The sequence below is a fragment of the Parasteatoda tepidariorum genome, chromosome 5 (genome assembly GCF_043381705.1).
Source record: "Parasteatoda tepidariorum isolate YZ-2023 chromosome 5, CAS_Ptep_4.0, whole genome shotgun sequence".
Classification (NCBI taxonomy): domain Eukaryota; kingdom Metazoa; phylum Arthropoda; class Arachnida; order Araneae; family Theridiidae; genus Parasteatoda; species Parasteatoda tepidariorum.
This window is the reverse complement of record NC_092208.1, coordinates 22,089,217-22,102,890: the sequence shown is the minus strand read 5'-3', so window position 1 is coordinate 22,102,890 and position 13,674 is coordinate 22,089,217. Positions and strand designations below refer to the sequence as shown.

The following is a 13,674-nucleotide window of genomic DNA, read 5'->3' as shown; positions in this document are numbered from 1 at the left end:
TATATATATTTATATATATATATATATATATATATACTGTTGCACTATGAAAGGATTTATGGCCAAATGAATGGTTTAAATATCGTTTTTTGTTTAGTTTTATTAACCAGGTTATGTTTTTTTTAACCAGAAATGCTAGTACCATGGAATGCGGGAATTTTAACAGAATTTTGTTATTGCAGAATGACAGCAGTTTTCCTGACAGTAAAAAAACATAAGAGTAATACCAAAAAATTACATGATATTTTGTAATATTTTTAATCTTAGAATATTAATCTTAATAATTATAATTTTTAATCTTAATAAATTTCATATTTTTGTAAGTTTGAATTTTGAGATATTTTGAATATTTTCCCATTTTCGGTATAATAAGAGTAGATTTTATTGTCTTAATTAATTATTTAATTTATTATTATAATTTAATTTATTAATTTAATTATTTGGCTCATTTCAATTGCCTGCTTTTTTAAGTAATTTATAAATATATTTAATGCGTTTTTCATTCAAATCCCCTACATAAGTGCTGTGTTGATATAAAAGGCATAAAATTGTATAAAAAATGTCATTATCGTAACGAAGTATTTATGTTTTTGTCATATCGAAATTTTAACGAAGGAGAGTATTAATAAAATATTCTTCTTTAAAACTTTTTAGATTAGGTTTTCTATGTCTATAAAATTTACAGTAACAAGGTAAAAAATTAAGCATTGTTTCACGATAGTTACACTTAATACTCTTTTGTTCTTTAGAAAATATCATTTTAGGACCATTTTTTATACACTCAATTGGAAGCTGAAAGAAAGATTTGCTTAAAATTTATAGCACATTTAAACCTAATTCGTTTTTATTGCCATCGTTAAGATTCTCTGATAAGCAAAACAAACAATTTCCTTTACTTTAAAAAATTAATCCGAACGATGTCGTAAAAATTAAATTTGTTATTGTAAGAAAAGAAGCTTTAAAATAATTCTTTTTTTCGTGAGGTTAAATTTATACCAAAATAAAAAATAGAATATATACAGAAAATTATTTCAACCTATAATATAAGTTGAAAAACGTAATACAATTAATTTAATAGAGTTAACAATTAAATATTGTTTTATAGTATACTCTAGACGAAATAGATTCAATATACATTGTATAATCCACAAAGTAAGACAAATGTAATCATTCGGTTTGAAATGTTTGAATTTTGCATTTTTTTTCATACTTTTCTTGTTAAGATAAATGTTTTAGATAGGAATAAAATATCAAGTAAAATATTTATGTAAATATGTACCACTGATAAGCACATATTTGAATATGGCAAATTTTGCACTTAACAAACATTGTATGGTTATAACTCAAATTGCCAGACTTGCAGACTTGTTTTATTGAAGAATTTGTTCGATAATTTTTACTTTATTTTGATTTTGTATTTGTTGTTCTATATCAGTATTATTTATAATAGAGTAAAAAATGAATCGTCCCTCTCAAAAGACAGACAAATTAACGTTTCTTTTTTATTTCAGTGTACTAAAATAATTTTAATTTTTAGATGAATGCAATAAATTTGGTAGTGAATTGGTGTCATGGTTATAAATTGATATCATTCTTTTACTAATAGGGCAGTAAACTTGATAATAAATAGGCACGTTTTGCTATTTTTGGAAAAATAATTGCTATTTTATAGATACATTTAAATTACCTCATATTTCGATAAATAATAGAATATTTAACTATTCTAAGGTAAAAAAATAATCAATCAATTGAAAGATAAACCTAGGGAAAGAAAATTTTAAACAAAAAAAACCCTGTTCCAAAAATATGTATTTGATTTTCTGTGTATCAGTTATTTCCAAGGTATTATGCATATTTTCCTATAAAATACTTTTCATACAAATTTGAGATGGTTTGGTTTTCTCGCAACAACATTTTATATTGACTATTAGCATTCCGAACTTTACTATAAAACTATTTAAAGATATAAAAATACATATAGCATCTTAAAAAAGTATATTTTATCAAAATATTTGTTGTTCTGGCTATATATATATATATATTTTAATTTTCATTTAGTAAAATACATTTAGTGGAATTAACTCTAAAATCAAGATCTAACACTAACTAAACTCACATTACTACTCGATAAACGTAATTTATGCTTTAACATCATCAACACTTTTTATGTATCCTATCTGCTTGATTCATATAATATTTTTATCATAAAAAAAAAAGAAAATAGAAAAAAAACCGTTGTGAATTTCAAGCAGCTTGGCAGCATTGTGTAATGTCACCATTGCTTTAAAGTACATTTTTCTGACTTGGCATGAGAAAGTTTAGTTGTGTTTCATCGAATCAGTGAAATGAACAGTGGAATATGTGAGGCAATCAGAACACAGTAGAATGTCTGAACAGTCGAATGCAGCTTAAGTATTTATCTACGGGATCAGCAGTGATCCAGAGGATCTGGTGGTGACGAGCTGAGCTGCTGAGTTATGCTGCTGTTTCTATAATACGTATCACACAATCAACCACGGACTGGCTCACAATAGCAGCCAACGTGACTGATCACAACGCACGCCACACCACTGACCCTGCTCCCTGTCCCCGGGGACAGACAGTGAGTCCGGAGCTTTTCAGCTACCCGTGATGGCCATTTATGTTAAATGCAAAAAAAATAAATAAATAAATAAATATCTGTGACATGACTAGCTATTTTATATTGTACTGTTATTGTCGAAGTCCATCCTTTGAGTCTGTAATGTAACGCTGCTAGTTTATCTATGTAAAATTAAATTGTCGCTACTAGGCCGGGATAGCCTGGTCAGTGGGGTGCCGGGCCCATGTACAAGAGTTCGTATGTTCGGTCCCCGCCGGTCGAAGACTCCCCGTGTAGTAAATTGTGACTGATCCACGTCAAATCTGTCGAGTCTCAAAGTCCTCCATGTTCCCATAACAAATCAATACTTCTGGGGGTACCGATCCAGGAGTTTCCTTGTCTTCTGGATTGGTTCAAAATTACAAGGCTACGGCGTTGAACATTAGTAGTCGTAAACCCAAAAATTGGGTTGACTGTTCAACGGCGGTCATAAACTAAAATAAAATTCAAGTTCACCAATTGGTATGTATATGAAACAGAAACTTCGGATGTATCAAAGGAATGGAAAAAATGCCAAGTGTCAGAGCGGGGAGTTAAGCCCCAATCAGCAGGTAGTGAGAATATTTGTTGATAGTGTTTTTAGCTAAAGAATACACCCAGCTTAGAGCCCTTCATGAGATAATTCACTACTTTGCGTATTGACCGAAACCAAAAAAAGTTCATAGAAATAATGAGTGATAACGTAAAGGATATGTAAATTTGAGTTCCTAAGAGTATTATAATAAAATTTTAATTGACTTCCCAAATTAAGTTGTCTGTAAATTCATGATAAATATGTTGATAATTAACCTTTTCAGTTCCTCCGATGATTTGGATTCCCAATCAACTAGTTGGTGCACCGATCGGCACAGATGTTACTTTAGATTGCAATCTTGAATCATATCCTCAATCAGTAACATATTGGAATCGGGAAGGAGGAACAATGGTACTGACAAATGAAAAGTATAATACCGTCATTTTAAACACTGCTCTTTACAAAGTACAAATGAAACTGACGATCCGAAATCTTAAGCCAGAAGACTTTGGGCCCTACACGTGTGTAGCTAAAAATTCTTTAGGTGAAACTGAAGGCACCATTCGCTTATATGGTAAGTACTGGAAACATATTTCCTTAGCTTTTTTATTGAAAAAAAGAAATCGCAATATATTCAAAAGTTCCATTGTTAAAAACGAACGATTCTAACTACTCCACTATATTAACATAGACTAAAAAACCGTAAGTGTTCACTAAAGAAAAATAGAGTTTTCATAGAGCTATGGTTTCTCGTAACTCTAATGCAAAGTCAATACCATGAACTTCCCAATATATGCATGGATATTTCCTTACTAATTCCATAGTAACTAAAGGTTGGAAAACAAAGACAGCGTTACGGTTAATGTTAGCCAAACACTTTGCAATACCTCACTATTTAATAAAATGAGAAAAATATATAAGTTAACACTACCAGAATATAGTAAAATTTACCGTATTTCTGGCTCAATGTTAACACCGAAAATAACAATATTTTTTTACCGAAAGGCTTTGGTAATGATTTTAGGGAAATGAACAATTAGATATAGTTTTATAATATGTGATAAAATTTGGTAAAATAATTCATTATAACTCATTGAATCCTTGAAATTCCATTATGAATTGGCCATATACTTATGTATAATAAAATAAAAAAGATACTCAAAACGTAGACAACTATCAGATTAGATGAAAAATGCTTGAAAAAATCGTGTGACTTTAACAAAGTAATGGATTATATGAAAAACAGGTACATATTTTTATATAGCTTTCTTCTCCTAAAACGTATATGATGTAGTAAAATTTAAAACATGTGTGGCGTGTATGAAACGCTAATTTATTTAGTTGCTCATTTAAATTACCTAGCAATAAAATGCATGCTAATACTTCCGTATTTAAGCATCATTTGGTTCAGTTATGATTGAGTACTGTATTGAGAACTGCATTTTTCAGTTTAAAAGAAAAACTTCATTAAGAACTAAAGATAAAGTGCTGTGATAGACAATGTTACATTTCGTAACACATATTTATGCTCAAATTTCTTTTTTCATGGTTTGTTTCAAAAAATGTTAATGATAATAACTTCGACATTAAAAGTATAGAATGAAAGATTACTAACATTTATTGTTTTTGATATATATAAGATGTATAATTATGTATATTTAAAATTTTACAACCAACGACATTTCAAATGTCATGAAAGTTTATATACATGCTTTAAAGGTGAAAAACATCCATTTTGCACTTTTGTACTTTATACAATAATAATTAATTCACCAATTAATCAATAATTAATCAACTTCAGCACGCTGAATCTTAAAGTGAATAATTTCTAACATTTATTGCGTTTGATATATTTATTATATAGTTATTATATAATAAAAACTTTTCACATATTGATATATGTGAAAAGTTTTAAACTTATTAAACGTATTTCATTTTAAAACTACATGCATACGCCTTAATTAAGTTTCCATGATCACATAAAACGTATGTAACAAAGCTAATAGTTCAAATGTGCTACTCCATAAGCAAATGATAATTAAGCTTTGGAATGATCCATTACGCTTTTATTGATTTAGTTTCCCCCGGAGTTTCATTTACAAAAGTTTGTTTGTCTCAAAATTAAGCAAGATTACTTTGGCAATTGAAACCTACTTTCAGTTAACTGCAATCGCGCAATGAGAAAATGATGGACTCTAAAAGTTTACCCATTTTGCTTTGAAAAATTTGCTTTCTTTGGCAATCAAGTTTTGGTGGATCGGTGACTGAAGGCTGAGAACGTTGTCGCAGGGCTTTTCCATCGTTTCCGGAAGAATGATGCGCTGGATGGGGGATTAGGGCATCTTCTTTGTGCTGCTCTTCAACATCATTGTCATTACTAGGGCAGCGAGGAATGATTCTAACATGAGATACTCTCTATAATTGAGTTCAGTGCTGTTGAATGTTGAATACTTATTACGTGATTAGAATGAGTTAGAAGAAGGAGTAATTTTCCTCGGAAACGCTAATCTTTATTTATTTTTTTTCCTCTTTCAACTGCCGAGTGACTTATTTAAGACTGCTTTAATAATAAGATATCTGATCTCAAGTTTAATGAGAAAGTAAATTTGTAAGTCTATTAAATTTAGACTTTGTCGAAAGGTAAGTTTTCAAAAATACTATTTCATGGTAGTGACTTCACGAGGGGTGATATATGGCGAATATATTGTGTCTTTGGATTATTTGAACCTTTGACAGTGAAGTAAGGTGTTTGGATCATTTTACTTAATTATTTTTCAGTATAAAAAACAGAGTTTTAATCAAGTTATTCATCAAAACCGTAGTAGTAAAGATTTCCTCTTTAGTAAACGTAGAAAGAACTCGTGTAGTTAAAAAAATTCTAATATTTTTTAAGTTAAATAAAACATAAAACAGTAAGTAATTTTCGTGTTTCTTACACAATAGTGTTTGAAATCATGTGAAGTTTAATGAATGATAGACCCTCCAGAATTCTACAAATTGTGTAATATTGTATTCCGTCTTCATTTTTTAACGACAATTACAATCAGCATTAAAAAAACATGGAATCTAATTCGCAAAATATTTATTACGTTGTTTTTGAGAGAATCGCAGACTAATTATCAACATTCATAGAGCTATATATAAATATATATATATATATCAGTATGCAGAACAGATTGGTACATGATTTAAAAAGAGCAAATTATAATTTGAGAAAGAATATCCAAGTGAAGCAAAATCGAAGTGCTCCCGAATAAAAATTATGGAAAATCTTGCAAAATAGTCCCGTAATATGTCATGTATTAGGGAAGAAGGGATACCAGAGTTATTACAATTTGACCATTAAATAGGTCGTGGGAGGAAAAATGTGCTTCTCACAGTTCGGTTTAAGGGAAGACTTAAAATAATAATTTATGCATACTTCAATTAGATTAAAAAGGAGGATATGAATAATAAAGAGTGAGAAAGTGTTTTGTTTTAAATAATAAATTAAGAAGGAGATTTTAGATTATGAAATAACACAAAAAGATTTGCTGAAGCTTTTTATGTTACACCCCCCCCCCTTCCCTAAGAAATTGATTACTATTATCGTAGGTTTTTACTATTTAATGTTAAAGTTTTAAACAGGTGTGGTGAATAATCCAAATAATGTACTGAATTCGTCTTTGAAGGATATAAAATATTAACTAAAATTTCTGCCCAAACATTAATAGTGATAGTACAAGATTACGCGTTGTTTCAAAATATTTTAAGATAGTAAAGAAATTTACTAAAAGAAAAAAAATATTATACGAAAATGCTGAAAAGGAATGAATTGAAATTTAAAGGAAAAAATTAGAGACAGATAAGAAATTACGGAATAAAACTAACCTTGATATTTATTTGCATACGTTAATAAATACGTTTTACGTACGAGATTACTAGATTTAGTTTAAAAATATGTTTGCAGATAGAAAATATGTATTCCACAATGAAACAAAATATTCAATCACCATCCCATCAATATGTTGTTATACATACTGTTTCACAAAACGATTAGAATAGATTTGACAAATAGTATGCATATTTCGACAAGCAATATGCATAGGTAGACAAACAGTATGCCTATTTTGATCTAAACAGTATGCATACATAGTATAGTTTAAAAAGGAAACTCGTATGGATGAAAAATATATAACACATTTTCCATTAAGCCACGTTAACGATAGTTCTTTACGTTTATCTTAGAAAGGGTATTTCAACTTAAAAATGATAATTAAAATTCACTAAAATTTTTCACATTGCAAAAAAGATACATCTTTTTATGATACATATTTATTTGAAAATCATAGATTTCAATGATAGTTTGAATTCTGGTAAAATTTAAACTGATAATTTATCGAATTAAGAATTATAATGTAAACAATTAAATTAATTAAACTTTCTGCGCATTAATTTTTTCCCCTATACTGCCGACTTTAAGGCTGATTTTTGGTAATGCTAAAAGTTTTCAAAAATTCTGATTTTTGTAATAATTTTAGTTCCTTGTTCCTAACGTTAGGCAAAAATAGAAAATTTAAAATTTATTTAAATAGAAAATTTTAAATTTTCATTAATCTGGCAAAATAAAAAGTTCTAAAAAAGTGTTTTTTTTTTCCAAAAAGTTATGGTAAGAGTAAGATTATTAATCAATGTTTTTATATTTTCGTTTTCCTTCTTTTAATGACCATAATGATTAAACATTAGGAAATATTTACTTCACTGATTTATGAAACAACATTTAAACTATGAATTGCATAGATTATGGAAATGTTCTGATATATTTTTCCTTCTGCATGTTTATATATATACTCTCATCAATTAATACCAACATATTTCCATTATTTTGACAAAATAGTAAGTTCAAAAATCTCCCCATTTTTCAAAGAAAGGAATTGGTTTTTAGTTCAAAATAGTGCAAATTTTTTATTGTTTTGTTTCCGTTTTAATGAAATAGCCAAACGAAAATGATTTACTTTTTCGATTTACCTACAAAACGGCACTCAAACTATAAAAAGCACGTATTACAAAAATGATCTAGTATATTTTTCCATTTGCGTGGATATGTATGCCATCTCACCAAATAATACCAATATCAGTTCTCCCATTATTTGGACAAAATGGTATCCTGTTACCATCGTATAAGTTTGTCATTTTGCGGACACTGAAAAATTGCTCAAGCCACTCGGTAAACAGGAACTTAAAGTTGGCAAGGGAGCCATTTATTGAGGCACATACACAGAATAAGAATGAAATTCCTTGCCCTGCGTCTTCATTTTGTTTGTTTTCTTCCCACTCCTTGCCTACCATCACCCCCTTTCCCCCCATCAGGAATTCCTATGAGGTTCTTTGGACTAAGTCCAGAGTTTCATCTAATAGTAGGGTTTTTCTTATAAAAGTCGTACATCAAGCTTGAAATTTTATTTATTTTCCCTTATACTGTAAAACTTTCTTTTTTTTTCTAAAAAAGAGAAAAATATATCTGAAATTCAGGAGAAAAGTTTCGATGCTACTTTTACTCTCTAAATATCTATATCAATGATTTACTTTACTTAAATTAATTTTAAATAAAATATTCATATGGAATTTTTTGTTGAATTACCTGTAGCAGAATTTAATTGATTTTATGTATCAACTAAATACGATAAGCAAAATAATGAGAAGAAGATATAAAAATACTTTTGCAATTTTCAAAACGCCGCAAAGCTTATAGTCATTGCTTACTTTGCTCATTAGATTATTAAAAATAGTAACATATGGAAATTGAATTTGAATTTTTCTTTGCACCAGGTTTTGCATCGTTGGAGACTTAAGAAAAATAAATATCATAAAAAGTATTTTTTAATTGTTAAAGAAAACAGCAGTGAACAAACAATTCGCTTGATCTATAAATACCATTGAAAACAGTCCACTTATTATTTATAAAAGGCAAGTTATTAATAAGTAGGATGTTACAGTTTTCCGAAGAATTTTTGTTAAAAATATAATTTTTGTCTGATTGCTTCAAACTTTTGAACCGCAATGCGCACAACTTTTGTGTGACGTTTTCTAATGTTTTAACATTACTTGAATTCTAATCATTTTTTGGTATCTAATGTTCACAAAACATAATTCAAAGTACCATACGATAGCAATGGAGTGACATTTTGCTTGTAACTAAAACTTATTAAAACAAGTTTAGAATCACGATTTCCCCTGCTGAAATTTTATTTAGACCATTACTATTAGTCTTATGCTTTTCTTATTTTTTCCCTTTCATTAAAATAACCAAGTTTTCTAAGTTATTTACTCCTAAATTATAAAAGTTACTATAAATATATTGTAGCTTTGAGTAATTATGTCGATTAAAATTTCACAAAATTTTAAATTATGTTTGGAATTTGTCTCCCATTTTTTTTATTTACTGTACCTGAATAAAATAAAATTGGATGTTATGAATAAATAACTCTTTTTGATAGACGCTAGGACTGTGTTGCACTCCTGCAACTCATTTTATTTAAATAATTGAGAGTATTAATGTTTTTTTATGAGTTTGAATTATTTTGAAATAGTATTATCTCTATCTTAATCTTAAAAAGGGAAGAAAATTGGAAAAGAAAGAGGAAAAATTCAAAAATTCAAAATAATTTAAGTTGCTGTTTTAAAAAATAATATATGGGTCACTATATCTACAAATCGCTAAGCAACGTAACCTAAATAAAAGGGTAACAAAAGCATACAAAGAAAATGCTACAAGGAGTCAAGGGGCAAAATTTACTTTTGTATAATTGAGAAGATACACCATTCCCTCCAGAATCTATACAAACGTTTTAAAATTTTTTCAGCATGTCATGTAATAGTATTAGTATTATCATATTATCATTTGGGAAAATAAAGTTTTCAGAAATATTTTTGATTGTTTTTCTTGCATATTACGTATAATATGAAGCATCTTTTATCAGTTGTTTCGCATCACCAAGTTTCTTCACAATTTTCGATTCTTTTCATATACCTGTTGTGCTTCTTTATTTTTGCTACGACTTATTAAGCACCCTACATATTATTTACGTGTAATGAACTCTGAAACTTGCATTAAACTAGATGTTATTAAGGAAAAATTTACCTGAAAATATATTTCTCTGCAATTAATTTTTTATAAGTCTCAATGAAAAAAATAACTATCTCTTAAGCAAACTTCACTTCAATACATGCAGGAATTTAAAGAACCAGAGCAAAAGAAACATTCTAAATCGTTAAAAATCACTTTTAATATGCAGGTTAAATAAATTTATAAATATCTTACTTAATGGATTTAAATTGCCAAAGAAACTGATTCTGGCTTCTAAATAATACCATTAACTGAGTTAACGTTGAAATATTATCTTCATTGCTGAGTGTACCTTAAAAATTCCAGATTTCTTTACGGTACATTGGATCTTTGGACGCATCCTTACCGTAAATTTTACCGTGATGAGGATAATTACGGTTGTGGCCATGGCTTTGTCGCGGGGGTTTAAATAAAGAAATGCTTAGTGCCAAATATTTTTATTAGTAACAAATAGGACACGGACAAACATAAATTTGAATAATTACAAGAAGGAGGAAAATGAAATTCCATTCTGTCTGAGCATCTACTGCCCGTTCAGATGGCGCTGTGGTTGCTTAGCGATGTGGTAGCTACTCGGTAAAATTCGTGATTTTTGCAGAAATATTTATTTATGTAAAATGGTTAGGTAATTTTACTTTCTTCACGAATTATCAGTATTTTTTTTCCGCATCACGTTCCGGTAAAAATTGATTTCACGATAATAAGTACCAGCACCTTAAATTCTGGTTCTTTTTCCCATAATTTGATCCAGATTTTTTCACAGTGTGTCTTTTAAATAATAGCAGTTGCACAATATAAATTTCGCGTTGAAGAAAAGTAATGATAGGGATAGCTAAGGGAAAACTTTTAAGCCGATTTCAAAGAAGCGACAATAGAAATAACCACACCCTTGTCCAAATATTTTAGAATTTCTTTCCCCTTTCTTAAATCATTGATTCTTGGAAATACCCACAGCGAAAGAAATAGCAGTCCCAGACCACTATCTATCAATTGTCTAAATTCAGGTTTAAAAAGAGTAGAGAAAATAGGAAGTGAGAGAAGTGCTCAATCTAACCAACGATCTAGATGCTAGTTTCAATTTTGAAGGAACTACTATAGTATGCATTACGAATGATTTCTTCCGGAATACTCAATAGGGGAACTTCCACGTTTTATATTATGCTTAGATATTTTACCGAATGAAAAGATCTAAACTTTTCTAACTTATTTATCAATATCTAAGTTTGTTAAATTCTCCTTTGTTTTAATATTTGATTATTTTTGTCCTGTTTAATTTTTATGACATGTAATTGAGTCTATAAATGTCATAATTTGCTTTATGAGACGATATTCAGCAGTATAGTTGAAGTTAGTGATGGCAATAATGCATACTTTGCTTCATAAAACGATATTCAATAGTGTAGTTGGGGATAATGATTACAATATTGCATAATTTGCTTTAAATTTGCATTGCAATACTAAATAATTTGCTTATTTTCGAACTAAATATGCCAAGTCTCCTTTGATAATTTGTTTGATATATTCTATGATTTCTCCGTTCATTACCTACCTTTTTATTACGACTATTTTACAGTCCTCTAATTTTATTTTTTTAAAAAGTAAAGTATTTGAAAACTCACTCTTCTGGGCAACCCTCAGGTAGATTAACTGTTACCTACAAACTCATCCAAATAAATAAAAAAAAAACTTTAAATTAAAATATTGATGCTTCGCTATATTCATCAAATCGGAGACTGTGAATTGTTTACCATTTTTCTAGTTAACGGTAATAAGCATCAAGATAACATCATACACAATATTACAAAACGACATTTGCATGGTACAGGAACATTTCTCAAATTATCTATGGCATTAAGACCTTTGTAATTAAAAGCTGTTGCATTTCGTAAATGAAAACCAATTAAAATATTTTAAGAGCTTTTGTGAATCCCATTTTTTTACAATATTACCAAAGATCAGCAAGATTATGCAAACCGATAAGGAAGTTCAATTCATAACTAAATGAGGTAAATCATACGAAAGTGGATTGTTATGTACGAGTAAAGAAAATATAATTTACATTTAGATTGAGTTTTTAGTTATCCAAGTAATATGATATATGGCTAATATCTTTCAAGTTCATACCTTACTTCTATCAGGTTTGTTTTTTTCACATTTTTATAACGTTTTTTCCTAATTTCAAAAGTATCTTTTACTAAGCATATTTTTCAAAAAATATTTAAATTATTGTTTACATCGCTATTTTTTGTATATGTTTAATTTATACTAGCACGTGATAATAGTTAGTTTCACGCATTTTATTTTCCATAAGGACCTAGGACGTTTTCCTTTTGTTTACTTATAAAACAATGATTTATTTATTTACGCTTTATTAAATCAATTCAAATACTATTAAAATTTGGGTATTTTTCTTTAACTACAGTGTTTATATGCTAAAGTGCTTTGTTATATTAATCACATCGGAGATTGTGAATTATTCACCATTTTTCGAGTTCAGTAATAAGCATCACGATAACATCATACACACATTATTACTGAACGCCATTTGCATGGTTCTGGAGCCTTTTCCCAAATTACCTATGGCAACACCTTTATAATTAAAAGCTGTTACATTTTGTAACTGAAAACCGATTAAAATATTTTAAGAGCTCTTGTGAATCACATTTTTTTCGAAAATTAAGAAAGATCAGCAAGACTTTGAATTTATGTAAATGAATAACGAAGTTCAATTCATAACTAAATGAGGCAAATGAGAAAGTGAATTGTTATATACGTGTAAACAAAAGATAATTTGCATTTAGATTGAATTTTTAGTTATCCCAGTACTATGATGTATGGCTATCCTTCAAGAAGTGCATAATTTACGTGAATATTGCTGTATTTATCAACTCGCATTTTATAATGGAATATTGTTTTGTAATTTGGAATTTATGTTGAATTTCTTTATTTTATCAGGTTTGTTTTTCTCATGTTTTCATAACTTTTTTCTTTTCGAAAAGTATGTTTTCTTATGCATATTTATAAAATATTTCAATTATTTTAAACATCGTTATTTTTTTTTGCGTTTGTTTAAATTATACTAATACGTGAAAATAGTTTCACATATCATTTTCACACATTTCAGAAAATAGTTATTCTGTAAATATATATGCGTTTCCTATAACTTGCTTGTAGAACTATAATTTATTTACGCAATATTAAATCAATTCAAATATTATTAAAATTTATGTATTTTTCAATTTATCGTAAAATATAGACTTTGTATTTAAGAAAAGGCAAGTTGCATTTATATAAGACAACGTAGAAAAAGCTATGTGGGATGATTCTTCTCAAAAATATAAAATTTTATCGATCATAAAAAGAGATAAATGTTTTTCTTTGAATTGTTTACTGAACTATATATATATATATATA

The 13,674-nt window shown here is 28.3% G+C and overlaps 1 protein-coding gene across 1 annotated transcript in view; it reads left to right on the top strand.

Annotated features, from left to right (window-relative positions):
- The window catches only part of LOC107454682 (neurotrimin), a 191,720-nt gene that overhangs the window by 165,044 nt on the left and 13,002 nt on the right, over positions 1-13,674 (top strand). Inside the window, exon 6 of the mRNA XM_016071956.3 lies at positions 3,439-3,729. Coding sequence (XP_015927442.1) covers positions 3,439-3,729 — 291 coding nt within the window. The remainder of the gene's footprint in view (positions 1-3,438; positions 3,730-13,674) is intronic.